The sequence below is a fragment of the Oncorhynchus masou genome, unplaced genomic scaffold (assembly GCF_036934945.1).
Source record: "Oncorhynchus masou masou isolate Uvic2021 unplaced genomic scaffold, UVic_Omas_1.1 unplaced_scaffold_864, whole genome shotgun sequence".
NCBI classification, from domain to species: Eukaryota; Metazoa; Chordata; class Actinopteri; order Salmoniformes; family Salmonidae; genus Oncorhynchus; species Oncorhynchus masou.
In genome coordinates, this window is record NW_027015101.1 from 91,412 (window position 1) to 118,989 (window position 27,578).

General features: G+C 47.1%; 1 protein-coding gene across 3 annotated transcripts in view; it reads right to left on the reverse strand.

Annotated features, from left to right (window-relative positions):
* Positions 1-1,143: 1,143 nt before the first annotated feature.
* epn3a (epsin 3a) overlaps positions 1,144-27,578 on the reverse strand; it is a 65,445-nt gene continuing 39,010 nt past the window's right edge. Inside the window, exons 8-14 of one of the 3 annotated variants that reach the window (XM_064963884.1) lie at positions 26,954-27,031; positions 26,053-26,142; positions 22,689-22,775; positions 10,198-10,369; positions 7,426-7,599; positions 3,388-3,630; positions 1,144-2,055 (exon numbers count right to left, since the gene is read on the reverse strand). In XM_064963884.1, coding sequence (XP_064819956.1) covers positions 1,766-2,055; positions 3,388-3,630; positions 7,426-7,599; positions 10,198-10,369; positions 22,689-22,775; positions 26,053-26,142; positions 26,954-27,031 — 1,134 coding nt within the window. In that variant the 3' untranslated portion in view covers positions 1,144-1,765. The remainder of the gene's footprint in view (positions 2,056-3,387; positions 3,631-7,425; positions 7,600-10,197; positions 10,370-22,688; positions 22,776-26,052; positions 26,143-26,953; positions 27,032-27,578) is intronic. The other 2 variants (XM_064963885.1, XM_064963886.1) reach the window with 2 other exon arrangements.

A 27,578-nucleotide genomic window follows, 5' to 3' on the forward strand; every position in this document is an offset into this window, starting at 1 on the left:
CTAAAGTATGCAGCAGAGTGGGCGGGGCATGTGACTAGGTTTAGAAGCAGTTGGAAAAGGTCCCAGATCTGTTTCTGCTGTATAGCCAATGACCCATAGGAGTTGGCAGGACAGCACAAACCGATCTGAGACCAGGTTAGTGCAGACACACTCTGTAAAGTATTGCTAATTACTTTAACATGGAAACATCTTCACCTACTGTGCTTCCTATAGCGGAGGATGAGCTTGGGCATCGGCGTGTATGTACAGTATCTGTCATGGCTTAGGATTAGGTTACTATAGATCTATACACGGTCTGGGAATATTCTCTTTCTTTCTACCTCTCGTTCCTCCTCCATCACTCTCTTCAGCAGAGAGGAGTAACAAGGACAGGTTGTGGTGGAGCAGATCGTAGCAGAGGCAGTAGCCTCCATCACTCTCTTCAGCAGAGAGGAGTAACAGCACAGGTTGTGGTGGAGCAGATCGTAGCAGAGGCAGTAGCCTCCATCACTCTCTTCAGCAGAGAGGAGTAACAAGGACAGGTTGTGGTGGAGCAGATCATAGTAGAGGCAGTAGCCTCCATCACTCTCTTCAGCAGAGAGGAGTAACAAGGACAGGTTGTGGTGGAGCAGATGGTAGCAGAGGCAGTAGCCTCCATCACTCTCTTCAGCAGAGAGGAGTAACAAGGACAGGTTGTGGTGGAGCAGATGGTAGCAGAGGCAGTAGCCTCCATCACTCTCTTCAGCAGAGAGGAGTAACAAGGACAGGTTGTGGTGGAGCAGATGGTAGCAGAGGCAGTAGCCTCCATCACTCTCTTCAGCAGAGAGGAGTAACAGGACAGGTTGTGGTGGAGCAGATCGTCAGCAGTAGAGGAGTAGCCTCCATCACTCTCTTCAGCAGAGAGGAGTAACAAGGACAGGTTGTGGTGGAGCAGATGGTAGCAGAGGCAGTCCATCACTCTCTTCAGCAGAGAGGAGTAACAGGACAGGTCCATCACTCTCTTCAGCAGAGAGGAGTAACAGGACAGGTTGTGGTGGAGCAGATGGTAGCAGAGGCAGTAGCCTCCATCACTCTCTTCAGCAGAGAGGAGTAACAAGGACAGGTTGTGGTGGAGCAGATGGTAGCAGAGGCAGTAGCCTCCATCACTCTCTTCAGCAGAGAGGAGTAACAGGACAGGTTGTGGTGGAGCAGATCGTAGCAGAGGCAGTAGCCTCCATCACTCTCTTCAGCAGAGAGGAGTAACAAGGACAGGTTGTGGTGGAGCAGATCATAGTAGAGGCAGTAGCCTCCATCACTCCCTTCAGCAGAGAGGAGTAACAAGGACAGGTTGTGGTGGAGCAGATGGTAGCAGAGGAAGCAGTCGAAGGGTTACAGTACTATAGCCCATAGAAAAACAACAACAAAATAACAACTTACGGGGATATCAGTTCTGTCTGAATTCCTGTTGTTGAGTCTTGAGGTTAGATTGACAGAAAATAACCTAATAAGAGTCATTCCTATTTCCTCTGTTCCATCCACCAGAGATAGAGGACAGACAGACCAACATGAATGCCGACCGTGCGACAGCTGGGTGGGCGTCCTGTCACATCTGACTACAAAAACAAAAAAAATCGACCGTCATTTTCTATAAATTTCTCGACGATTCGTGGACACCCAGCAGGTGACCGCTCGTGGACACCCAGCAGGTGACCGCTCGTGGACACCCAGCAGGTGATCTACTGCGCATGGCAGAAGTTGGTGTTGGTCTATCTTCCATCTTAGCGGTTTCAGTTCAGCTGGACAGACATCACAGGAAGGGATTCTGACTGTGCTGCTCTCCCAGAGACGAGATGGAGGAAAGAGGTAACAGGGGCTGTGGTAGCCCAGGTATGTCCAGGGCTCCATGGGTGGGCTGGGTGAGGGAGGAGGGCAGGCTGGCCGGCTGGTGGCTGGCGGGCAGGGGCAGAGAAGCACTGTAGGGCAGGGAGGGAGGACCGGAGGGGGGGACGGGGGACGTGGAGCTGGGACGCATCTGATTCAGAGTGAGACGAGGCTGTTCACTCTGGAACGGGTTGAGGGGAGATGGAGTACTCAGACCTGGAGGAGGGAGGAGAGAGAGCAAGGGGGGGAGATAGGGGAGGAGAGAGAGCAGGGGGGGAGATAGGGGAGGAGAGAGCAAGGGGAGGAGAGAGATAGGGGAGGAGAGAGAGCAGGGGGAGATAGGGGAGGAGGAGAGAGCAGGGGAGGAGAGAGATAGGGGAGGGGAGAGAGAGCAAGGGGAGGAGAGAGATAGGGGAGGAGAGAGAGCAGGGGGGGAGGATATAGGGGAGGAGAGAGAGAGCAGGGGGGGAGGAGATAGGGGAGGAGAGAGAGAGCAGGGGGAGGAGATAGGGGAGGAGAGAGAGAGAGCAGGGGGGAAGGAGATAGGGGAGGAGAGAGAGAGCAGGGGGGAAGGAGATAGGGGAGGAGAGAGAGCAGGGGGGAAGGAGATAGGGGAGGAGAGAGAGAGGAAGGGGGGGGGACAGAGAGAAAGTCAGTAGAAGCACTTTTAACCATTACACGTTATAGGTTTAAATACTTAACCTGCGCTTAATCATTAAGTTTGTCCAGTAAGCTGCGATAGGATCATTGGAATAGTCCCAAAAGTGTAAACTTCAACCTGCAATTGCCCCAGGTATGAGTAAGTGACTGAGTAGCACTTTACTTGTAAATTGGATGGGGTACATGGCTTTCTGTAGAGCAGGGATATGATTGACTGTGTTCACCTGAGATGAAGGGGTTCTTGGTCTGTGAGTGAGTGACTGTTTCAGTGTTCACCTGAGAGAAAGGGGTTCTTGGTCTGTGAGTGAGTGACTGTTTCAGTGTTCACCTGAGAGGAAGGGGTTCTTGGTCTGTGAGTGAGTGACTGTTTCAGTGTTCACCTGAGAGGAAGGGGTTCTTGGTCTGTGAGTGAGTGACTGTTTCAGTGTTCACCTGAGATGAAGGGGTTCTTGGTCTGTGAGTGAGTGACTGTTTCAGTGTTCACCTGAGAGGAAGGGGTTCTTGGTCTGTGTGTGTGAGGAAGGGGTTCTTGGTCTGTGTGTGTGAGGAAGGGGTTCTTGGTCTGTGTTTGAGTGACTGTTTCAGTGTTCACCTGAGAGGAAGGGGTTCTTGGTCTGTGTGTGACAGGAAGGGGTTCTTGGTCTGTGAGTGACAGGAAGGGGTTCTTGGTCTGTGTGTGACAGGAAGGGGTTCTTGGTCTGTGTGTGAGTGACTGTTTCAGTGTTCACCTGAGAGGAAGGGGTTCTTGGTCTGTGTGTGACAGGAAGGGGTTCTTGGTCTGTGTGTGACAGGAAGGGGTTCTTGGTCTGTGAGTGAGTGACTGTTTCAGTGTTCACCTGAGAGAAAGGGGTTCTTGGTCTGTGAGTGAGTGACTGTTTCAGTGTTCACCTGAGAGAAAGGGGTTCTTGGTCTTGGCTGGGGGGTTGGCTGGTATCAGGCTGTCCAGATTGACCAGGGAGGCCCCTGTGGGCCCCAGGAAGGATTCAGGGGTCCGGCATGTCCGAGGGCTGGGGACCCCCAGACTGTCCCCTATACGGGACAGGTCAAACAGTTCCGGGCTGCCCTCACCCTCACCTCGGCTGTTCAGGCTGAAATGACCTCCGTCCATCGCCTCGTCAAACAAGTCACCATCTAATGGAGTACATAAATATATGTTTAAATGTTCAACTAAGTTTAGAAATATACAGAAAAGTGTTCAGACCCTTTGACACATTTTGTTAAATTACAGCCTTCATTTTTAGAAATTTAACAAAATGTGTAAAAAAATATTTTTATATAAAAAACAACTATACCTTATTTACATAAGTATTCGGCAGGGTAGCCTAGTGGTAGTGGCTGTTCCACTGGATGTCAGAAGGTGAATTCACCAATTTGTAAGTCGCTCTGGATAAGAGCGTCTGCTAAATGACTTAAATGTAATGTAATGTTAGAGTGTTGGACTAGTAACCGGAAGGTTGCGAGTTCAAACCCCCGAGCTGACAAGGTACAAATCTGTCGTTCTGCCCCTGAACAGGCAGTTAACCCACTGTTCCCAGGCCGTCATTGAAAATAAGAATTTGTTCTTAACTGACTTGCCTGGTTAAATAAAGGTAAAAAAATTCAGACCCTTTACTATGAGACTTGAAATTGAGCTCTGGTGCATCCTGTTTCCATTGATCATCCTTTGAGATGTTTCTACAATTTGATTGGGGTCCACCTGTGGTAAATTCAATTGATTGGACATGATTTGGAAAGGCACACCTGATTATATATGGTCCCACAGTTGACAGTGTATGTCAGAGCAAGAACCAAGCCATGAGGTCGCAAGAATTATCCTTAGAGCTCAGAGACAGAAATGTGTGGAGCACAGATCTGGTGGAAGGGTACCAAACTCTGCAGCATTGAAGGTCCGCAAGAAAACAGTGGCCTCCATTATTCCTAAATGGAAGAGGTTTGGAAGCACCAAGACTCTTCCTAGAGCTGTCCCCCCGGCCAAACTGAGCCACCAGGGGAGAAGGACCTTGGTCAGGGAGGTGACCAAGAAACCGACGGTCACTCTGACAGACCTCCAGAGTTCCTCTGTGGAGATGGGAAAACCTTCCAGAAGAACAACAATCTCTGCAGCACTCCACCAATCAGGCCTTTATGTTTGAGTGGCCAGACGGAAGCCACTCCTCAGTGAAAGGCACATGACAGCCCGCTTGGAGTTTACCAAAAGACACCTAAAGATTCTCAGACAACGAGAAATAAGATTATCTGGTCTGATGAAACCCAGATTAAATTCTTTGCCCTGAATGCCAAGCGTCACGAGGAAACCTGGCACCATCTCTACGGTGAAGCATGGTGTTGGCAACATCAAGCTGTGGGGATGTTTTTCAGAGGCAGGGACTGGGAGACTTTTCAGGGTTGAGGTAAAGATGAATGGAGAAAAATACAGAGAGATCCTTGATGAAAACCTGCTCCAGATCACTCAGGACCTCAGACTGTGGTGAAGGTTCACCTTCCAACAGGACAATGAACCTAACCACACAGCCAAAACAACGCAGGAGTGGCTTTGGTACATGTCTCTGAATGTCCTTGAGTGGCCCAGCCAGAGCCTGGACTTGAACTCAATCGAACATCTCTGGAGAGACCTGAAAATAGCTGTGCTGCAATGCTCCCCAAATACAGGTGTGCCAAGCTTGTAGTATCATACCTAAGAAGAATCGAGGCTGTAATCGCTGCCAAAGGAGCTTCAACAAAGTACTGATTGAAGGATCTGAATACTTACAGTACCAGTCAAAAGTTTGGACACACCTACTCATTCAAGGGTGTTTCTTTATTTTTACTATTTTCTGTGAAGCATGGAGGAGGAGGTGTGATGGTTTGGGGTGCTTTGCTGGTGACACGGTCTGTTATTTATTTAGAATTCAAGGCACACTTAACCAGCATGGCAGCAATACCACAGCATTCTGCAGCGATACGCCATTCCATCGGGTTTGCGCTTAGTGGGACTATTGTTTGTTTTTCAACAGGACAATGACGCAATACACACCTCCAGGCTGTGTAAGGGCTATTTGACCAATAAGGAGAGTGATGGAGGGCTCCACAATCACCCAACCTCAACCCAATTGAGATGGTTTGGGATGAGTTGGACCACAGAGTGAAGGAAAAGCACCATATGTGCTCAGCATATGTGGGAACTCCTTCCAGACTGTTGGAAAAAGCATTCCAGGTGAAGCTGGTTGAGAGAATGCCAAGAGTGTGCAAAGCTGTCATCAAGGCAAAGGGTGCCTACTTTGATTTCTTTCACCCTTGTTTTGGTTACTACACTGACATTTTCAACCTGTCCCTGACTGAGTCTGTAATACCAACATGTTTCAGGCAGACCACCATTGTCCCTGTGCCCAAGAACACCAAGGTAACCTGCCTAAATTAACACCGACCCTTAGCACTCACGTCTGTAGCCATGAAGTGCTTTGAAAGGCTGGTCATGACTCACAACACCATTATCCCAGAAACCCTAGATCTACTCCAATTTGCATACCGCCCCAACAGATCCACAGATGATGCAATCTCTATTGCACTCCACACTGCCCTTTCCCACCTGGACAAAAGGAACACTTATCTGAGAATGCTGTTCATGGACTACAGCTCAGTGTTCAACACCATAGTGCCCTCAAAGCTCATCACTAAGCTCAAGACCCTGAGACTAAACACCTCCCTCAGCAACTGGATCCTGGACTTCCTGATGGGCCGACCCCAGGTGGTAAGGGTAGGTAACATCTGCCACGCTGATCCTCAACACAGGGGCCCATCAGGGGCTCAGTCCCCTCATGTGCTCCCTTGTTCACCCACGACTGCATGGCCAGGCACGACTCCAACACCATCATTAAGTTTGCCGATGACACAACAGTGGTAGGCCTGATCACCGACAATGACGAGACAGCATATAGGGAGGAGGTCAGAGACCTGGCCGTGTGGTGCCAGGATAACAACCTTTCCCTGAATGTGATAAAGACAACGGAGATGATTGTGGACTACAGGGAAAGGAGGACGAAGCACACCCACATTCTCATCGTTGGAGCAGGTTGAGAGCTTCAAGTTCCTTGGAGTCCACATCACCAACGAACGAAGGTGGTCCAAACACACCAAGACAGTCGTGAAGAGGGCTCGACAAGGTATATTCCCCATCAGGAGAATGAAAAGATTGGGCATGGGTCCTCAGATCCTCAAAAGGTTCTACAGCTGCACCATCGAGAGCATCCTGGTTGCATCACTGCCTGGTACGGCAACTGCTCAGCCTCCAACCTCAAGGCACTTCAGAGGGTAGTGTGGACGACCCAGTACATCACTGGGGCAAAGCTGCCTGCCATCCAGGACCTCTATACCAGGCGGTGTCAGAGGAAGGCCCTAAAAATGGTCAAAGACTCCAGCCACCCTAGTCATAGACTGTTCTCTCTGCTACCGCACAGCAAGTGGTACTGGAGTGCCAAGTCAAGGTCCAAGAGGCTTCTAAACAGCTTCTACCCCCTCAAGCATTTAGACTGCTGAACAGCTTCTACCCCCAAGCCATTAGACTGCTGTACAGCTTCTACCCCCAAGCCATTAGACTGCTGTACAGCTAATCAAATGGCTACCTGGACTCTTTGCAAACCTTTGACTTGTACGGTATGTAAATGTGATATTTCAAAATAACATTTTTTTGTTTTGTCTTTATGGGGTATTGTGTGTACATTGATGAAGTTTTTTAATCAATTTTAGAATAAGGCTGAAATGTGGAAAAAGTCAAGGGGTCTGAATACTTTCCAAAGGTACTGTATGTTCTGCCTGTACATATATGTGTTACTGTCTGTCTGTCTGTCTGTCTGTCTGGGCCTGTCTGTCTGTCTGCCTGTACATACATATGTGTCTGTCTGTCTGTCTGTCTGCATGTATAGCCATAGGGAGCCAGGGATAACCAGTCACCTGTAGGGCTGCCAGTTCGAAGAGCATCTGGGATAGAGAATGGGTCTACTACCCCCGGGGTCTCCCAGGGGTCCGGAGGGGACCGGCTACGCTGCCAAGAAGGGGCGGGGCTACCGGAGGTGGGAGGAACCATCCAGGGAGACTCTCTCCCAACGGGGGTGGAGCGAGCCTCTACTGCAGTAACAGGACAGGATAAAGATTTACATTATTACACGTCTATAACAGATCATAAACACGACATTATAGCTACATAGAACTTTATTAACGTTATTATTTACTAACTGTTTCACGGTTGTCTTTAATATGAGGGTGTCTGTTGGTAAGAGAATAACTACCAGAGCCTGGAATACATTGTGTAATCAACTGAATATTGTCTTACAGTACAGTAAGAGTGGTGAGCAGAGAGAGATAATGCTGGAGGGAAGACTGTATGAGTGGTGAGCAGAGAGAGATAATGCTGGAGAGAAGACTGTATGAGTGGTGAGCAGAGAGAGATAATGCTGGAGGGAAGACTGTATGAGTGGTGAGCAGAGAGAGATAAGGCTGGAGGGCAGACAGTACAGTAAGAGTGGTGAGCAGAGAGAGAAATAATGCTGGAGAGAAGACTGTATGAGTGGTGAGCAGAGAGAGATAAGGCTGGAGAGAAGACTGTATGGAGTGGTGAGCAGAGAGAGATAAGGCTGGAGAGAAGACTGTATGGAGTGGTGAGCAGAGAGAGATAATGCTGGAGGGAAGACTGTATGAGTGGTGAGCAGAGAGAGAAGACTGTATGAGTGGTGAGCAGAGAGAGATAAGGCTGGAGAGAAGACTGTATGGAGTGGTGAGCAGAGAGAGATAAGGCTGGAGAGAAGACTGTATGGAGTGGTGAGCAGAGAGAGATAAGGCTGGAGGGCAGACAGTACAGTATGAGTGGTGAACAGAGAGAGATAATGCTGGGGGGGAGACAGTATGAGTGGTGAACAGAGAGAGATAAGGCTGGAGGGAAGACTGTATGAGTGGTGAGCAGAGAGAGATAATGCTGGAGGGAAGACTGTATGAGTGGTGAACAGAGAGAGATAAGGCTGGAGGGAAGACTGTATGAGTGGTGAACAGAGAGAGATAAGGCTGGGGGGAAGACAGTAGAGTATGAGTGGTGAGCAGAGAGATAATGCTGGAGGGCAGACAGTACAGTATGAATGGTGAGCAGAGAGAGATAAGGCTGGAGAGAAGACTGTATGAGTGGTGAGCAGAGAGAGATAAGGCTGGAGAGAAGACTGTATGAGTGGTGAGCAGAGAGAGATAATGCTGTGGGGAAGACTGTATGAGTGGTGAACAGAGAGAGATAATGCTGGGGGGAAGACAGTACAGTAAGAGTGGTGAGCAGAGAGAGATAATGCTGGAGGGAAGACTGTATGAGTGGTGAACAGAGAGAGATAAGGCTGGGGGGAAGACTGTAGAGTATGAGTGGTGAGCAGAGAGATAATGCTGGAGGGCAGACAGTACAGTATGAATGGTGAGCAGAGAGAGATAAGGCTGGAGAGAAGACTGTATGAGTGGTGAGCAGAGAGAGATAATGCTGGAGGGAAGACTGTAGAGTATGAGTGGTGAGCAGAGAGAGATAATGCTGAAGGGAAGACTGTATGAGTGGTGAGCAGAGAGAGATAATGCTGGAGGGAAGACTGTATGAGTGGTGAGCAGAGAGAGATAATGCTTGGGGGGAAGACTGCATGAGTGGTGAGCAGAGAGAGATAATGCTGGAGGGAAGACTGTATGAGTGGTGAGCAGAGAGAGATAATGCTGGAGGGAAGACTGTAGAGTATGAGTGGTGAGCAGAGAGAGATAATGCTGGAGGGAAGACTGTATGAGTGGTGAGCAGAGAGAGATAATGCTGGAGGGAAGACTGTATGAGTGGTGAGCAGAGAGAGATAAGGCTGGAGGGCAGACAGTACAGTAAGAGTGGTGAGCAGAGAGAGAAATAATGCTGGAGAGAAGACTGTATGAGTGGTGAGCAGAGAGAGATAATGCTGGAGGGAAGACTGTATGAGTGGTGAGCAGAGAGATAATGCTGGAGGGCAGACAGAAGAGTATGAGTGGTGAGCAGAGAGAGACATGATACTGGAGGGCAGACAGTAGAGTATGAGTGGTGAGCAGAGAGAGACAATGCTGGAGGGAAGACAGTAGAGTATGAGTGGTGAGCAGAGAGATAATGCTGAAGGGCAGACAGAAGAGTATGAGTGGTGAGCAGAGAGAGACATGATACTGGAGGGCAGACAGTAGAGTATGAGTGGTGAGCAGAGAGAGACAATGCTGGAGGGAAGACAGTAGAGTATGAGTGGTGAGCAGAGAGATAATGCTGGAGGGCAGACAGTAGAGTATGAGTGGTGAGCAGAGAGAGACATAATACTGGAAATAATTTTGGAGGGCAGACAGTACAGTATGAGTGGTGAGCAGAGAGAGAGGGCAGACAGTAATGCTGGAGGGCAGACAGTAGATTATGAGTGGTGAGCAGAGAGAGAAATAATGCTGGAGGGCAGACAGTACAGTATGAGTGGTGAGCAGAGAGATAATGCTGGAGGGCAGACAGTAGAGTATGAGTGGTGAGCAGAGAAAGAGATAATGCAGAGGGCTGTAGGGCAGTTATAGGGCCAAGAGGAAGGGGTAGGGCCAAGGGAAGAAGGGGTAGGGCCAAGGGGAAGGGGTAGGGCCAAGGGGAAGGGTTCGGCCAAGGGGAAGGGTTCGGAAGTGAATTGGGACCGGCTGTTGAGTTCTTTAGAGGCATGGAGCAGCTCTTACCCAGTGAGTCCCAGGGGTCGGAGGCTGCTCCAGCAGCAGCCTGGGCCTGGGGGAGGGGGTGGTGGAGAGGGGTGCGGACGTTCCCCCCTGGCAGACTCCAGGAGTTGGCACTAGCAGTAGGAGGCACCTCAGACGACACAGCAAACACCTCCACCAGATCCATCATGGCAGACTGTCCACAGAGAAACAGCAAGTAGGTTCTAATCATTAACTTCACTAGCGTCCCACCTCGTCAACAGGCCAGTGAAACTGCAGGGCGCCAAATTCAAAACAACAGAAATCCCATAATTAAAATTCCTCAAACACGCAAGTATTTTACACTATTTTAAAGATACACTTGTTGTAAATCCAGCCACAGTGTCCGATTTCAAAAGGCAAAAGCACACCAAACGATTATGTTAGGTCAGAGCCAAGTCACAGAAAAACACAGCCATCGATAGGCAATGACTTGAAAAACTACAAACCTCAGATTTCCCACTTCCTGGTTGTATTTTCTCTCAGGTTTTTGCCTGCCATACGAGTTCTGTTATAATCACAGACATCATTCAAACAGCTTTAGAAACTTCAGAGTGTTTTCTATCCAAATCTACTAATCATATGCATATTCTAGCTGAGTAGCAGGCAGTTTAATTTGGGCACGCTTTTCATCAAAAATTCCCAATGCTGCCCCCTACCCTAGAGAAGTTAAACACCTCCATCATGGCAGACTGTCCACAGAGAAAGAACAGAGAAGAGTTATTGGACAGGAGGATAGTCATAGGAGTTATGGGATAGGAGGATAGTCACAGGAGTTATAGGATAGGAGGATAGTCACAGGAGTTATAGGATAGGAGGATAGTTATAGGATAGGAGGATAGTTATAGGATAATAGAGGAAAATAGGACGATAGTTATAGGATAGGCATCCTTTAGAATAGGAGGATAGTTATAGGATTTTCCTCCTCTGTTATGCTAGGAACAGTCACAGGAGTTATAATTCCAGGAGGATCTGTTATAGGATAGGACTTTGCCACCTTCTTATAGGATCCTCCGATCCCCCTTATAGGATAGGAGGATAGTTTTAGAATAGGAGGATTTATGAAAAGAAGGACAGTCACATCCGTTATCGGATAGGAGGACAGTCACAGGAGTTATAGGATACCGAGGATAGTCACAGGAGTTATAGGATAGGACCTCTTTCTTATAGGATAGATGAAATCTCGTTCTTGTGACGGGGCCGCCCAACAACCTGTTATCGGATATCCCCTCCTAGTTATAGACCATTTCCGGAGATTCTCCCTTAGTTATCGCTCATCAACTCATCCCTGACCGCTGGATAGTTATCCGATTCAAGAGGATAGTAGCACCCCTTCTGAAAAAAGTTACACTCGATCCCTCCGATGTCAACAACTACAGACCAGTATCCCTTCTTTCTTTAGTCAAAACTCTTGAACGTGCCGTCCTTGGATAGTTATAGGAGTTATCTCTCAGAATGACCTTATTGATCCAAATCAGTCAGGTTTCAAGACTAGTCATTCAACTGAGACTGTCTTCTCTGTATCACGGAGGCACTCCGCACTGTTATAGGAGTTATGGGAATAGTTATCTGCTTATCCTTCTAGACCTAGGATAGTTATAGATATGGGATATCAGATCCTTATCCACCCTCTCCGAGTTATGGGCATCTCCGGAGGATAGTTATAGGAGTTATGGGATAGGAGGATAGTTATACCAGTTATGGGATAGGAGGATAGTTATAGGAGTTATGGGATCCCCCAGGATAGTTATAGGAGTTATTCTCGATACACCAAGTCACTTGGCTCTGTCAGGATAACCTCACATGGTCTCTCCTATCATTGCTATGCAGACGATAGGAATTAATAGTTATCCCCCTTCTGATGACCAGGTGGCGATAGTTATAGGATTCTGCATGTCTGGCAGACATATCAGTGTGGATGACGGATCACCACCTTAAGGAACCTCGGAAGACGGATGCTCTTCCTCCCGGGGAAGGACTGCCCGTTATGATCTCGCCATCACGTTATAGGATCCATTGTGTCCTCCTCCCATAGCGCTAAGAACCTTGGCGTGATCCTGGACAACACCCTGTCGTTCTCATAACATCAGGAGGATAGTTATGGATAGGAGGTTTATGCTCTACAACATCCGTTATAGGATAGGACCCTAGCCTCACACAGGATAGGACGGCGCAGGTCCTAATCCAGGCACTTGTCATCTCCCGTCTGGATTACTGCAACTCGCTTTGGCTGGGCTCCCTAGCCTAGGATTAAACCCCTACAACTCATCCAGGATAGGAGGCAGCCCGTCTGGTGTTCAACCTTCCCAAGTTCTCTCAGGTCACCCCGCTCCTCCGCTCTCTCCACTGGCTTCCAGTTGAAGCTCGCATCCGCTATAAGACCATGGTGCTTGCCTAGGATAGGAGGATAGTTATAGGATCCAGGCTCTGATCAGTTATACCCATACAAGGGCACTGTTATCCATAGGAGGATAGTTATACCACTTATATAATATAGTTAATAGCCCAGTCAAAACTGTTCGCTTCTGGCCCCCTTACAATGGTGGAACAAACTCCCTCATGGGTGGCCAGGACAGCGGAGTCAATCACCACCTTCCGGAGACACCTGAAACCCCACCTCTTCAAGGAATACCTAGGATAGGATAAAGGATCCTTCTCATAAATGATTTAGATGCACTATTTATAATAGGAGGCAGTTCCACTGATGTTATCAGAAGGTGATATTACCAATTTGTAAGAGTTATGGATAAGAGGATAGTAATGAGTTAAATGTAATGTAAATGTAATAGTTATAGGAGTTAAAAGATAGGAGGATAGTTATAGGATTATGAGGATAGTTAGTTATAGGAGTTATAGGATAGGAGGATAGTTATAGGAGTTATGGGATAGGAGGATAGTTATAGGGAGTTATAGGATAGGAGGATAGTTATAGGAGTTATCGGATAGGAGGATAGTTATAGGAGTTATAGGATAGGAGGATAGTTATAGGAGTTATAGGATAGGAGGATAGTTATAGGATAGGAGGATAGTTATTATAGGATAGGAGGATAGTTATATGAGTTATGGGATAGGAGGATAGTTATAGGATAGGAGGATAGTTATAGGATAGGAGGATAGTTATAGGATAGGAGGATAGTTATAGGATAGGACGATAGTTATAGGATAGGAGGATAGTTATAGGATAGGATGATAGTTATAGGATAGGAGGATAGTTATAGGATAGGACGATAGTTATAGGATAGGAGGATAGTTATAGGATAGGATGATAGTTATAGGATAGGAGGATAGTTATTGGATAGGACGATAGTTATAGGATAGGACGATAGTTATAGGATAGGACGATAGTTATAGGATAGGAGGATAGTCATAGGATAGGACGATAGTTATAGGATAGGAGGATAGTTACAGGACTTATAGGATAGGAGGATAGTTATATGAGTTATAGGATAGGAGGATAGTTATAGGATAGGACGATAGTTATAGGATAGGACAATAGTTATAGGATAGGACGATAGTTATAGGATAGGAGGATAGTCATAGGATAGGAGGATAGTTATAGGATAGGAGGATAGTATAGGATAGGAGGATAGTTATAGGATAGGAGGATAGTTATAGGATTATGGGATAGTTATAGGAGTTATGGGATAGGAGGATAGTTATAGGAGTTATAGGATAGGAGGATAGTTATGATAGGAGGATAGTTATAGGATAGGAGGATAGTTATAGGATAGGAGGATAGTTATAGGATAGGAGGATAGTTATAGGATAGGATAGATAGTTATAGGATAGGAGGATAGTTATAGGAGTTATGGATAGGAGGATAGTTATAGGAGTTATGGATAGGAGGATAGTTATAGGAGTTATGGGATAGGAGGATAGTTATAGGAGTTATGGATAGGATAGTTATAGGATAGGAGGATAGTTATAGGATAGGAGGATAGTTATAGGATAGGAGGATAGTTATAGGATAGGAGGATAGTAATATAATTATAATAGGAGGATAGTTATAGGAGCTTTTGTCCAAAGGATAGGAGGATAGTTACATAGGAGTTATCCCAGATAGGAGGATAGTTATAGGATAGGAGTTGATATGTTATACCGATAGGAGGATAGTTATAGGAATTATAGGATAGGAGGATAGTTATAGGACTTATAGGATAGGAGGATAGTTATAGGAGTTATCGGATAGGAGGATAGTTATAGGAGTTATGGGATAGGAGGATAGTTATAGGATAATCGGATAGTTATAGGATTAGGATAGGAGGATAGTTATAGGAGTTATAGATAGGAGGATAGTTATAGGAGTTATGGGATAGGAGGATAGTTATAGGAGTTATGGGATAGGAGGATAGTTATATGGATAGGAGGATAGTTATAGGAGTTATCGGATAGGAGGATAGTTATAGGAGTTATCGGATAGGAGGATAGTTATAGGAGTTATCGGATAGGAGGATAGTTATAGGAGTTATCGGATAGGAGGATAGTTATCAGATAGGAGGATAGTTATAGGAGTTATGTTGGAGGATAGTTATAGGACTTATAGGATAGGAGGATAGTTATAGGATAGGAGGATAGTTATAGGATAGTTATAGGATAGGAGGATAGTTATAGGATAGGAGGATAGTTATAGGATAGGAGGATAGTTATAGGATAGGAGGACAGTTATAGGATAGGAGGATAGTTATAGGATAGGAGGATAGTTATAGGATAGGAGGATAGTTATAGGATAGGAGGATAGTTATAGGATAGGAGGATAGTTATAGGACTTATAGGATAGGAGGATAGTTATATGATAGGAGGATAGTTATAGGATAGGAGGATAGTTATAGGATAGGAGGATAGTTATAGGACTTATGGATAGGAGGATAGTTATATATAGGAGTAGTATAGGATAGGAGGATAGTTATATTATAATAGGAGGATAGTTATAGGAGTTATAGGAGGATAGTTATAGGATAGGAGGATAGTTATAGGATAGGAGGATAGTTATAGGACTTATGGATAGGAGGATAGTTATGATAGGAGGATGTCATAGGAGGATAGTTATTAGGATACCTATATGATAGGAGGATAGTTATAGGAGTTATAGGATAGGAGGATAGTTATAGGAGCTATATGGATAGGAGGATAGTTATCTGATAGGAGGACTACTCATAGGAGTATAGGATGGAGGTTCATTAGGAGTCCATGGATAGGAGGATAGTTATAGGAGTTATAAGATATAACATCTCAGCATCTATTTTAGCCTTACCTATGCTTTGCCTCTCTACTATGGCCTCCAAAACTATGTTGGCTGTTCTATTAGCTCATACAGAGGAGTGTGTTGACTGTTCTGGTTACTGTCTATATGGAGAGTACCATAGTGTTGACTGTTCTGGTTACTGTCTATATGGAGAGTACTATAGTGTTGACTGTTCTGGTTACTGTCTATATGGAGAGTACTATAGTGTTGACTGTTCTGGTTACTGTCTATATGGAGAGTACTATAGTGTTGACTGTTCTGGTTACTGTCTATATGGAGAGTACTATAGTGTTGACTGTTCTGGTTACTGTCTATATGGAGAGTACTATAGTGTTGACTGTTCTGGTTACTGTCTATATGGAGAGTACTATAGTGTTGACTGTTCTGGTTATATATGGAGAGTACAGTGTTGACTGTTCTGGTTACTGTCTATATGGAGAGTACTATAGTGTTGACTGTTCTGGTTACTGTCTATATGGAGAGTACTATAGTGTTGACTGTTCTGGTTACTGTCTATATGGAGAGTACTATAGTGTTGACTGTTCTGGTTACTGTCTATATGGAGAGTACTATAGTGTTGACTGTTCTGGTTACTGTCTATATGGAGAGTACTATAGTGGACTGTTCTGGTTACTGTCTATGGAGAGTACTATAGTGTTGACTGTTCTGGTTACTGTCTAATGGAGAGTACAGTGTTGACTGTTCTGGTTACTGTCTATATGGAGAGTACTATAGTGTTGACTGTTCTGGTTACTGTCTATATGGAGAGTACTATAGTGTTGAACTGTCATATGGAGGTACTATAGTGTTGTGTTCTGGTTACTGTCTATATGGAGAGTACTATAGTGTTGACTGTTCTGGTTACTGTCTATATGGAACTGTTCTGGTTACTGTCTAGACCAGTGTTGACTGTTCTGGTTACTGTCTATATGGAGAGTACAGATAGTGTTGACCCCTGGTTACTGTCTATATGGAGAACTAGTGTTGACTGTTCTGGTTACTGTCCCCCACACTCCCTGGAGGAACTCATACCAGGTTGTCTGGTTACACTCCCTATGGAGGAACTCATACCAGGCTGTCCCCCACTGTCCCTTGGAGAACTCATACCAGGCTGTCCCCCACACTCCCTTGGAGAACTATAGTGTTGGCTGTCCTGGTTACTGTCCATATGGAGGTACTCATAGTGCTGTTCCCCACACTCCCTTATGGAGGTACTATACCAGGCTGTCCCCCACACTCCCTTGAGGAACTCAGACCAGACTGTCCCCCACACTCCCTTATGGAACTCATAGTGGCTGTTCCCCACACTGTCTTGGGGAACTCATACCAGGCTGTTCCCCACACTCCCTTGGGGAACTCATAGTGTCCCCCACACTCCTGGGGAACTCAGACCAGGCTGTCCCCCACACTCCCTTGGGGAACTCAGACTAGGCTGTCCCCCACACTCCCTTGGGGAACTCATACCAGTTGACTGTTCTGGTTACTCCCTCTATGGAGAGTAGGAAGTGTTCAGAACAGACCAGGCCACTGTCCCCCACACTCCCTTGGGGAACTCATACCAGGCTTAAAGTCCCCCACACTCCCTTGGGGAACTCAGACCAGGCTGTCCCCCACACTCCCTTGGGGAACTCATACCAGGCTGTCCCCCACACTCCCTTGGGGAACTCAGAACACTCCCTTGGGGAACTCAGACCAGGCTGTCCCCCTATATGGAGAGTCAGTGGATGTGAGGACACTCCCTTGGGGAACTCATACCAGGCTGTCCCCCACACTCCCTTGGGGAACTCAGACCAGGCTTGTCCCCCACACTCCCTTGGGAACTCAGACCAGGCTGTCCCCCACACTCCCTTGGGGAACTCAGACCAGGCTGTCCCCCACACTCCCTTGGGGAACTCATACCAGGCTGTCCCCCACACTCCCTTGGGGAACTCAGACCAGGCTGTCCCCCACACTCCCTTGGGGAACTCAGTTCCAGGCTGTCCCCCACACTCCCTTGGGGAACTCAGACCAGGCTGTCCCCCACACTCCCTTGAGGAACTCAGACCAGGCTGTCCCCCACACTCCTTAGGGAACTCAGACCAGGCTGTCCCCCACACTCCCTTGGGGAACTCATACCAGGCTGTCCCCCACACTCCCTTGGGGAACTCAGACCAGGCTGTCCCCACACTCCCTTGAGGGAACTCATACCAGGCTGTCCCCCACACTCCCTTGAGGAACTCATACCAGGCTGTCCCCCACACTCCCTTGGGAACTCAGACCAGGCTGTCCCCCACACTCCCTTGAGGAACTCATACCAGGCTGTCCCCCACACTCCCTTGAGGAACTCATACCAGGCTGTCCCCCACACTCCCTTAGGGAACTCAGACCAGGCTGTCCCCCACACTACCTTAGGGAACTCAGACCAGGCTGTCCCCCACACTCCCTTGAGGGAACTCATACCAGGCTGTCCCCCACACTCCATGGGGAACTCAGACCAGGCTGTCCCCCACACTCCCTTGGGGAACTCATACCAGGCTGTCCCCCACACTCCCTTGGGGAACTCATACCAGGCTGTCCCCCACACTCCCTTGGGGAACTCAGACCAGGCTGTCCCCCACACTCCCTTGGGGAACTCAGACCAGGCTGTCCCCCACACTCCCTTGGGGAACTCAGACCAGGCTGTCCCCCACACTCCCTTGGGACACTCAGACCAGGCTGTCCCCCACACTGTGGAAATGGGGAATTCAGACCAGGTTGTCCCCCACACTCCCTTGAGGAACTCATACCACTCACAGCAGTCCCCCTACACTCCCTTGGGGAACTGTACCATCTACTGTCCCCCACACTCCCAGTTGGGGAACTCAGACCACAGGCTGTCCCCCACACTCCCTCTGGGGAACTCAGACCAGGCTGTCCCCCACACTCCAGTCAGGAATGAACTCAGACCAGGCTGTCCCCAACACACTCATCTTAAACTCAACCAGGCTGTCCCCCACACCCCTCACTGCAGGAACTAAACCAGGCTGTCCCCTCACACTCCCTCACTGAGAATAAACTAAACCAGTTCTGTCCAGATTTGACTCACACTCCCTACTGTCAGAACTCTAAACCAGGCTGTCCCCCACACTCCACTTGGGGAACTCAGACCAGGCTGTCCCCCACACTCCCTTGGGGAATCTACCCCACCCCTCTGTCCCCTTTCACACTCCCTTCTGCCATCCCAGGAACTTCATCACCAGGCTGTCCCCCACACCCTCCCTTCCGAGGAACTCATCCCAGGCTGTCCCCCACACTCCCTTAGGGAACTCAGACCAGGCTGTCCCCCACACTCCCTTACAGGGAACTCTGACCAGGAACTGTCCCCCACACTCCTTCCACCAACCTGTCCAGGCTGTCCCCCCCACCCCTTGGGAACTCAGACCAGGCTGTCAATACCACACTCCCTAGGGGAACTGCTGGGCCAGACCAGGCTCTCCCCCACACTCCCTGACCAACTCATCCAGGCAGACTCCCCCACACTCCCTTGAGGAACAGGTCAGACCAGGCTGTCCCATCACCTCCCCACTACAGTCCACCTAACTCAAGTACTGTCCCATCTCTAAACCATCACCTCAACCCTACAGGCAACTCAGACCAGTGGCTAAACCTCACTCCCTCACTCACTACAGACCACCTAGATCTAACAAGACTGTCAAATCTCTAAACCATACCTCGAAATGGGCTGACAAGTCCATTAGGGAGTTAAAAGTACTGTCCCATCTCTAAACCATCACCTGGAACCCACTGAAGGACAACAATGCCAACATACACTGACCCACACAGACCTAGGGTCACAACCTACATCAGTGGATGTGAGGACAACTGTACCATCAAATACTTTTCTATCACACAGTCAACAACAAGCCATTGTTCACTGGTGAGCATCTCTAAACCATCACCTCACCCACTGTCCACCTACAGGAAGCCCAACAGGGTGTCCCATCTCTGCCATCACCAGACCCACTACAGTCCAGCTACAGAGCTAACAGGTACTGTCCCATCTATAAACCATCACCAAGATAAAGTCCACCTACAGTAACAGGTACTGTCCCATCTCAAACCATCACAGCCCACTACAGTTCACCACAGAGCTAACAGGTACTGTCATCTCTAAACTAAACCAGTTCCACTCCAGATTTGACCTCAGAGCAACAGGTACTGTCCCATCTGCTAGACCATAACCTAAACCAGTCCACCTACAGAGCTAACAGGTAGGTCCCATCTCTAAACCATCACCTCGACCCACTAACAGTCCACCTACAGAGCTAACAGGTCTGTGGTCCACTGTTAACCATGGGCCTACACTACACCCAAACACCTTTGTGAGGATAACCTTTATGGACTTTAGGTTCTACCATCCCAGGAACTGCTAGAAGATAAACTCTCCCAGCTGAACGTTCCATCTGCCCTGGATCACTGACTTCCTATCCCCACAGGACGTAGGTTCCGGGTGGTTCCTTTCTCAAACACCTTTCAGACTTTATTCTGGCATCCCAGGTTACTCACTCTGCACCAATGACAGCACCTCCAACCAGCCTGTCCCAACTACTGTTCCCCCACCCCTGGTTACCACGGAGTGGGTGGTAACTGTTATATACTGTAGGTTACATAGAGTGGTGTGGTAACTGTTATATACTGTAGGTTTTCACGTAGAGTGGTGTGGTAACTGTTATATACTGTAGGTTAGAGAACTGTTATATACTGTAGGTTACTGTCCCAGTGGTGTGGTAACTGTTATATACTGTAGGTTACATAGAGTGGTGTGGTAACTGTTATATACTGTAGGTTATATAGAGTGGTGTGGTAACTGTTATATACTGTAGGTTACCTAGAGTGGTGTGGTAACTGTTATATACTGTAGGTTATATAGAGTGTGTGGTAACTGTTATATACTGTAGGTTACATAGAGTGGTGTGGTAACTGTTATATACTGTAGGTTAGATAGTGAGCTAACTGTTATATACTGTAGGTTATATAGAGTGGTGTGGTAACTGTTATATACTGTAGGTTAGATGGTGTGGTAACTGTTACCTACAGTAGGTTACAGGTACTGTAACTATATACTGTAGGTTACATAGAGTGGTGTGGTAACTGTTATATACTGTAGGTTACATAGAGTGGTGTGGTAACTGTTATATACTGTAGGTTACATAGAGTAGTATGGTAACTGGTAACTTATATACTGTAGGTTACATAGAGTGGTGTGGTAACTGTTATATACTGTAGGTTATATAGAGTGGTGTGGTAACTGTTATATACTGTAGGTTACAGATGGTGTGGTAACTGTTATATACTGTAGGTTAATAGAGTGGTGTGGTAACTGTTATATACTGTAGGTTACCTAGAGTGGTGTGGTAACTGTTATATACTGTAGGTTAATAGAGTGGTGTGGTAACTGTTATATACTGTAGGTTATATAGAGTGGTGTGGTAACTGTTATATACTGTAGGTTACATAGAGTGGTGTGGTAACTGTTATATACTGTAGGTTACAGAGAGTGGTGTGGTAACTGTTATATACTGTAGGTTACAGAGAGTGGTGTGGTAACTGTTATATACTGTTTATAGAGTGGTGTGGTAACTTTATATACTGTAGGTTATAAGTGGTGTGGTAACTGTTATATACTGTAGGTTAAGATAAACTGTTATCCCAGCTAACGTATCCATCTGCCCGAGGATCACTGGTGTGGTAACTGTTATATACTGTAGGTTATATAGAGTGGTGTGGTAACTGTTATATACTGTAGGTTACTAGAGTGGTGTGGTAACTGTTATATACTGTAGGTTACATAGAGTGGTGTGGTAACTGTTATATACTGTAGGTTATATAGAGTGAACAGTTATATACTGTTATATACTGGTTACATAGAGTGGTGTGGTACTGTTATATACTGTAGGTTATATAGAGTGGTGTGGTAACTGTTATATACTGTAGGTTATATAGAGTGGTGTGGTAACTGTTATATACTGTAGGTTATATAGAGTAGTGGTGTGGTAACTGTTATATACTGTAGGTTACATAGAGTGGTGTGGTAACTGTTATATACTGTAGGTTATATAGAGTGGTGGTGTGTAACTGTTATATACTGTAGGTTATATAGAGTGGTGTGGTAACTGTTATATACTGTAGGTTATATAGAGTGGTGTGGTAACTGTTATATACTGTAGGTTATATAGAGTGGTGTGGTAACTGTTATATACTGTAGGTTACAGATGGTGTGGTAACTGTTATATACTGTAGGTTATATAGAGTGGTGTGGTAACTGTTATATACTGTAGGTTACAGAGTGGTGTGGTAACTGTTATATACTGTAGGTTATATAGAGTGGTGTGGTAACTGTTATATACTGTAGGTTATATAGAGTGGTGTGGTAACTGTTATATACTGTAGGTTATATAGAGTGTATGGTGTGGTAACTGTTATATACTGTAGGTTATATAGAGTGGTGTGGTAACTGTTATATACTGTAGGTTATATATGGTGTGGTAACTGTTATATACTGTAGGTTACAGAGAGTGGTGTGGTAACTGTTATATACTGTAGGTTATAGAGTGGTGTGGTAACTGTTATATACTGTAGGTTATATAGAGTGGTGTGGTAACTGTTATATACTGTAGGTTATATAGAGTGGTGTGGTAACTGTTATATACTGTAGGTTATATAGAGTGGTGTGGTAACTGTTATATACTGTAGGTTATATAGAGTAGTATGGTGTGGTAACTGTTATATACTGTAGGTTATATAGAGTGGTGTGGTAACTGTTATATACTGTAGGTTATATAGAGTGGTGTGGTAACTGTTATATACTGTAGGTTACATAGAGTGGTGTGGTAACTGTTATATACTGTAGGTTATATAGAGTGGTGTGGTAACTGTTATATACTGTAGGTTACAGAGAGTGGTGTGGTAACTGTTATATACTGTAGGTTAGATGGTGTGATAACTGTTATATACTGTAGGTTATATAGTGGTGTGGTAACTTATATACTGTAGGTTATATAGAGTGGTGTGGTAACTGTTATATACTGTAGGTTATATAGTGGTGTGGTAACTGTTATATACTGTAGGTTACAGAGAGTGGTGTGGTAACTGTTATATACTGTAGGTTATATAGAGTGGTGTGGTAACTGTTATATACTGTAGGTTATATAGTGGTGTGGTAACTGTTATATACTGTAGGTTACATAGAGTCGTATGGTGTGCTAACTGTTCCTACCCCAATTCCACCAGACGCCGCCTCTCGTTTACTCTCCTCCAGAGCTTTTTGGAGCAACGACTCGTCTCCTTGGCGACTCCGTTGCTCCTGGCAACACACACAGACACATGGTTGCTGTTAGGCATGACATGGCTCGGAGACAAGCTCACTGATTCTAACACACACACGTTTTCTGTCTACCAAATGGCCCCCTATTTCCATATGCAGTGCATTATGGGTCTAAAGTAGTGCACTATATAGGGAATAGGGCCCTGGTCTAAAGTAGTACAGAGAAACGCGTGGTTAGACAACACAGACCACAACAACAAAGACTACTAGACCACAACAACACAGACTACTAGACCACAACAACACAGACCACAACAACACAGACTACTAGACCACAACAACACAGACTACTAGACCACAACAACACAGACTACTAGACCACAACAACACAGACTACTAGACCACAACAACACAGACTACTAGACCACAACAACACAGACTACTAGACCACAACAACACGTCTACAAACCGACTCCCACACACACCGACTCCCACACACACCGACTCCCACACACACCGACTCCCACACACACCGACTCCCACACACACCGACTCCCACACACACCGACTCCCACACACACCGACTCCCACACACACCGACTCCCACACATAGTCAGACATACACATAGACACAACACATACACATAGACACAACACATACACCTAGACACAACACATGCACATAGACAACACATGCACGGGTCACACAACAACAACACATGTCTAGAAGCTGGACAGGACATGTGAGAAGGAAGACAAGACATCAGAGAGAGAGTCTACTCCGGTCAGAGAAGAGAGGAGAGCACCAGTCACTCAGTGAGTAACTGCTTCCATTGTGCCACCCTGGCAGAGAGAGAAGAGGGGGGTAGATAGAGAGAGAGGGGGTGTGGAGAGAGACGGGGGTAGAGACAGAGAGAGGGGGTAGAGAGAGAGAAGGGTAGAGCGAGAGACAGAGAGAGGGGGGGGGGTAGAGACAGAGAGAGGGGGTAGAGACAGAGAGAGGGGGTAGAGACAGAGAGAGGGGGTAGAGAGAGAGAGGGGGGAGGTAGAGACAGAGAGGGGGGTAGAGAGATACAGAGAGGGGGGGTAGAGAGATACAGAGAGGGGGGTAGAGAGATACAGAGAGGGGGGTAGAGAGATACAGAGAGGGGGGAGACAGAGAGAGAGACAGAGAGGGGGTAGAGAGAGACAGAGGGGGGTAGAGAGAGACAGAGAGGGGGGTAGAGAGAGACAGAGAGGGGGGTAGAGAGAGATCGATAGAGGGGGTAGAGAGAGACCGAGAGAGGGGAGAGAGAGAGAGAGGGGGGTGGAGAGAGGGGGGGGTAGAGACAGAGAGGGGGGTTAGAGAGAGAGAAGGGTAGAGAGAGAGACAGAGAGAGGGGGGTAGAGAGAGGGGGGTAGAGACAGAGAGGGGGTAGGGAGAGACAGAGAGAGGGGGGGTAGAGACAGAAAGAGGGGGTAGAGAGAGACAGAGAGGGGGTAGAGAGAGACAGAGAGGGGGGTTAGAGACAGAGAGGTGGGGTAGAGAGAGAGACAGAGAGAGGGGGTACAGAGAGAGGGGGGTAGAGAGGGGGGGTAGGGAGAGACAGAGAGAGGGGGGGTAGAGACAGAGAGAGGGGGTAGAGAGAGAGAGGGGGGGTAGAGAGAGAGAGGGGGGGTAGAGAGAGAGAGGGGGGGGTAGAGACAGAGAGGGGGGGTAGAGACAGAGTTCCCAGTCTAGAGGAACAGAGTGAGTTCCCAGTCTAGAGAAGCAGAGTGAGTTCCCAGTCTAGAGAAGCAGAGTGAGTTCCCAGTCTAGAGAAGCAGAGAGTTCCCAGTCTAGAGAAGCAGAGTGAGTTCCCAGTCTAGAGAAGCAGAGTGAGTTCCCAGTCTAGAGAAGCAGAGTGAGTTCCCAGTCTAGAGAAGCAGAGTGAGTTCCCAGTCGAGAGAAACAGAGTGAGTTCCCAGTCTAGAGAAGCAGAGTGAGTTCCCAGTCTAGACAAACAGAGTGAGTTATTCTAGAGAAACAGAGTGAGTTCTGAGTCTAGAGAAGCAGAGTGAGTTCCCAGTCTAGAGAAGCAGAGAGAGTTCCCAGTCTAGAGGAACAGAGTGAGTTCCCAGTCAAGAGAAGCAGAGTGAGTTCCCAGTCTAGAGAAGCAGAGTGAGTTCCCAGTCTAGAGAAGCAGAGTGAGTTCCCAGTCCAGAGGAACAGAGTGAGTTCCCAGTCAAGAGAAGCAGAGTGAGTTCCCAGTCTAGAGAAGCAGAGTGAGTTCCCAGTCTAGAGAAGAAGAGTGAGTTCCCAGTCTAGAGGAACAGAGTGAGTTCCCAGTCTAGAGGAACAGAGTGAGTTCCCAGTCTAGAGGAACAGAGTGAGTTCCCAGTCTAGAGAAACAGAGTGAGTTCCCAGTCTAGAGAAACAGAGTGAGTTCCCAGTCTAGAGAAGCAGAGAGAGTTCCCAGTCAAGAGAAGCAGAGTGAGTTCCCAGTCTAGAGAAGCAGAGTGAGTTCCCAGTCTAGAGAAGCAGAGTGATTTCCCAGTCTAGAGAAGCAGAGTGAGTTCCCAGTCTAGAGAAGCAGAGTGAGTTCCCAGTCTAGAGAAGCAGAGTTCCCAGTCGAGAGAAACAGAGTGAGTTCCCAGTCTAGAGAAGCAGAGTGAGTTCCCAGTCTAGACAAACAGAGTGAGTTATTCTAGAGAAACAGAGTGAGTTCTGAGTCTAGAGAAGCAGAGTGAGTTCCCAGTCTAGAGAAGCAGAGAGAGTTCCCAGTCTAGAGGAACAGAGTGAGTTCCCAGTCTAGAGAAACAGAGTGAGTTCCCTGTCAAGAGAAGCAGAGTGAGTTCCCAGTCTAGAGAAGCAGAGAGAGTTCCCAGTCTAGAGGAACAGAGTGAGTTCCCAGTCTAGAGAAACAGAGTGAGTTCCAAATCTAGAGAAGCAGAGTGAGTTCCCAGTCTAGAGAAGCAGAGTGAGTTCCCAGTCTAGAGGGTAAAACATTGACCCGGTGATGAGCAGCCAGACAGACAGACAGACAGAAGGAAAGGAAGACAGAGAGGTGTTGAGCAGAGCTGAAGGACCCGAAGGCTTAAAGACACAGGGGGCTCAGGGGGAGAGAACATGCCTTCACCTCTCAGTGGGCCAAACCTAGTCCCTATGTAGTGCACTACTTTGGGCCAGAGACCTATGTGGCTAGTCTGGTCAAGCAGTCTGAGTTTCTGTCTCACTCCGCCATAATGTGAGCTGGCGAGATCAGGCTGGTTCTACCAGGCCACTATAGCGCAGTGCACTACATAGTGACTAGGATGCCATCTGGGACAGGACCAGGGGCACTACCGGGGGCACTACCTGCTGGTGCTCCTCTTTGCTCAGGCTCAGGGCGATCTGGAGCTGTCTCTCTTCATCCATATCCAAGGCAACCGGAGGAGGCGAGGCCGGCTATAAGGGAGCCAATCGGTGGAGTGGAGGAGGGGAAACACAAATCAGTCGTTGGTGGATAAATAAAAACACTTCCTAACCTGCCTTGATATTCACATTGGTGCGGTTCCAGGTTGTCTTTTTAGCAGATGCACTGCGAATCTCAGAACAACGCTGTATCACATCATGTGGTTGCTGAGATGTGCAAAATAGATGACCTGGAACGCCACCATTGTTGATACATTGCATGGAAGGCAAGCCCTCTTTGACCCTCCCCGAGACAGGGATTGGCGTGTACACCAGAAGAGGTCAGAGGGCGGGATCTCATACCATTGGTCTAAAGAGAAAGGGAGATGGTGCTATTGGTTAGTGGAAACAGAAGGATGCAGCCTTATCCCATCTGTGACGAGAGAAAAGGTGCAGCACAGCAAGCTGCTTGGCTGTTCAGGAACCAGGGTCAAAGTTCATTTGACCCACAGGTCTAAGAGAGTGAGCGAGAGAGAGAGAGAGACAGACAGAGAGAGAGAGAGAGAAACGGAGCGACAGAGCGACAGAGCGAGAGAGAGAGAGAGAGAGAGAGAGAGAGAGCTTGCAGTAGCAGGAGGTAGAATGGTTTGGTTAGGGTTAGGATTGCAAAATTCTCGTAACCTTCCTGAAATTCCCTAATTTCCCAGAAATCCCAGTTGAAGGATTCCCAGAATCAGGAGGGAGAGAGATCTCCAAATGGGATTTATGGGAAACCTGGGAATTTTGAGGAATGTTTCTGGAATTTTACAACCCCTAGTTCGGGTTGAGGTTGCAGGGGGCTCGAGGGGCTACATCTCAGCAGTACCTTCTGAGCTTCCTCCTTGCTGAGGCTCAGGGCGATCTGGAGCTGAGTCTGTTCATCAATGTCCACCGGGGGAGCAGGCTGGAGTGTTAAAGGGGGTGGGGTTATTAGCAGGGCTGACTGCACTCAAAACACTTCTGCTTTTCATGTGTTTCTAGTCAGCGATCAGGGACACCAGGTGACTCCGGCCCATAAATGACATTGATGAGTTAGCGGGTAGAAAAGAACACCTGAAATCATTTGTCTCTCGACAGCCAGTAGATCAATAAGCTCTGTGTTAGGAGTGGGACTAACAACTGGAAATTGAAAGTCTGTAAAAGTTGACCAATGTTCAGCTTGTAAAGTTAGTCAACGATGAGTTTTTGTGTGTTTTACAAAAGGACCTAAGATATTGTAGTGTTGAACAAAAGGACCTAAGATATTGCAGGTTTTTACAAAAGGACCTAAGATATTGTGGTGTTTTATAAAAGGACCTAAGATATTGTGGTGTTGAACAAAAGGACCTAAGATATTGTGGTGTTCCATAAAAGGAGCTAAGATATTGTGGTGTTCCATAAAAGGAGCTGAGATATTGTAGTGTTGAACAAAAGGAGCTAAGATATTGTAGTGTTGAACAAAAGGAGCTAAG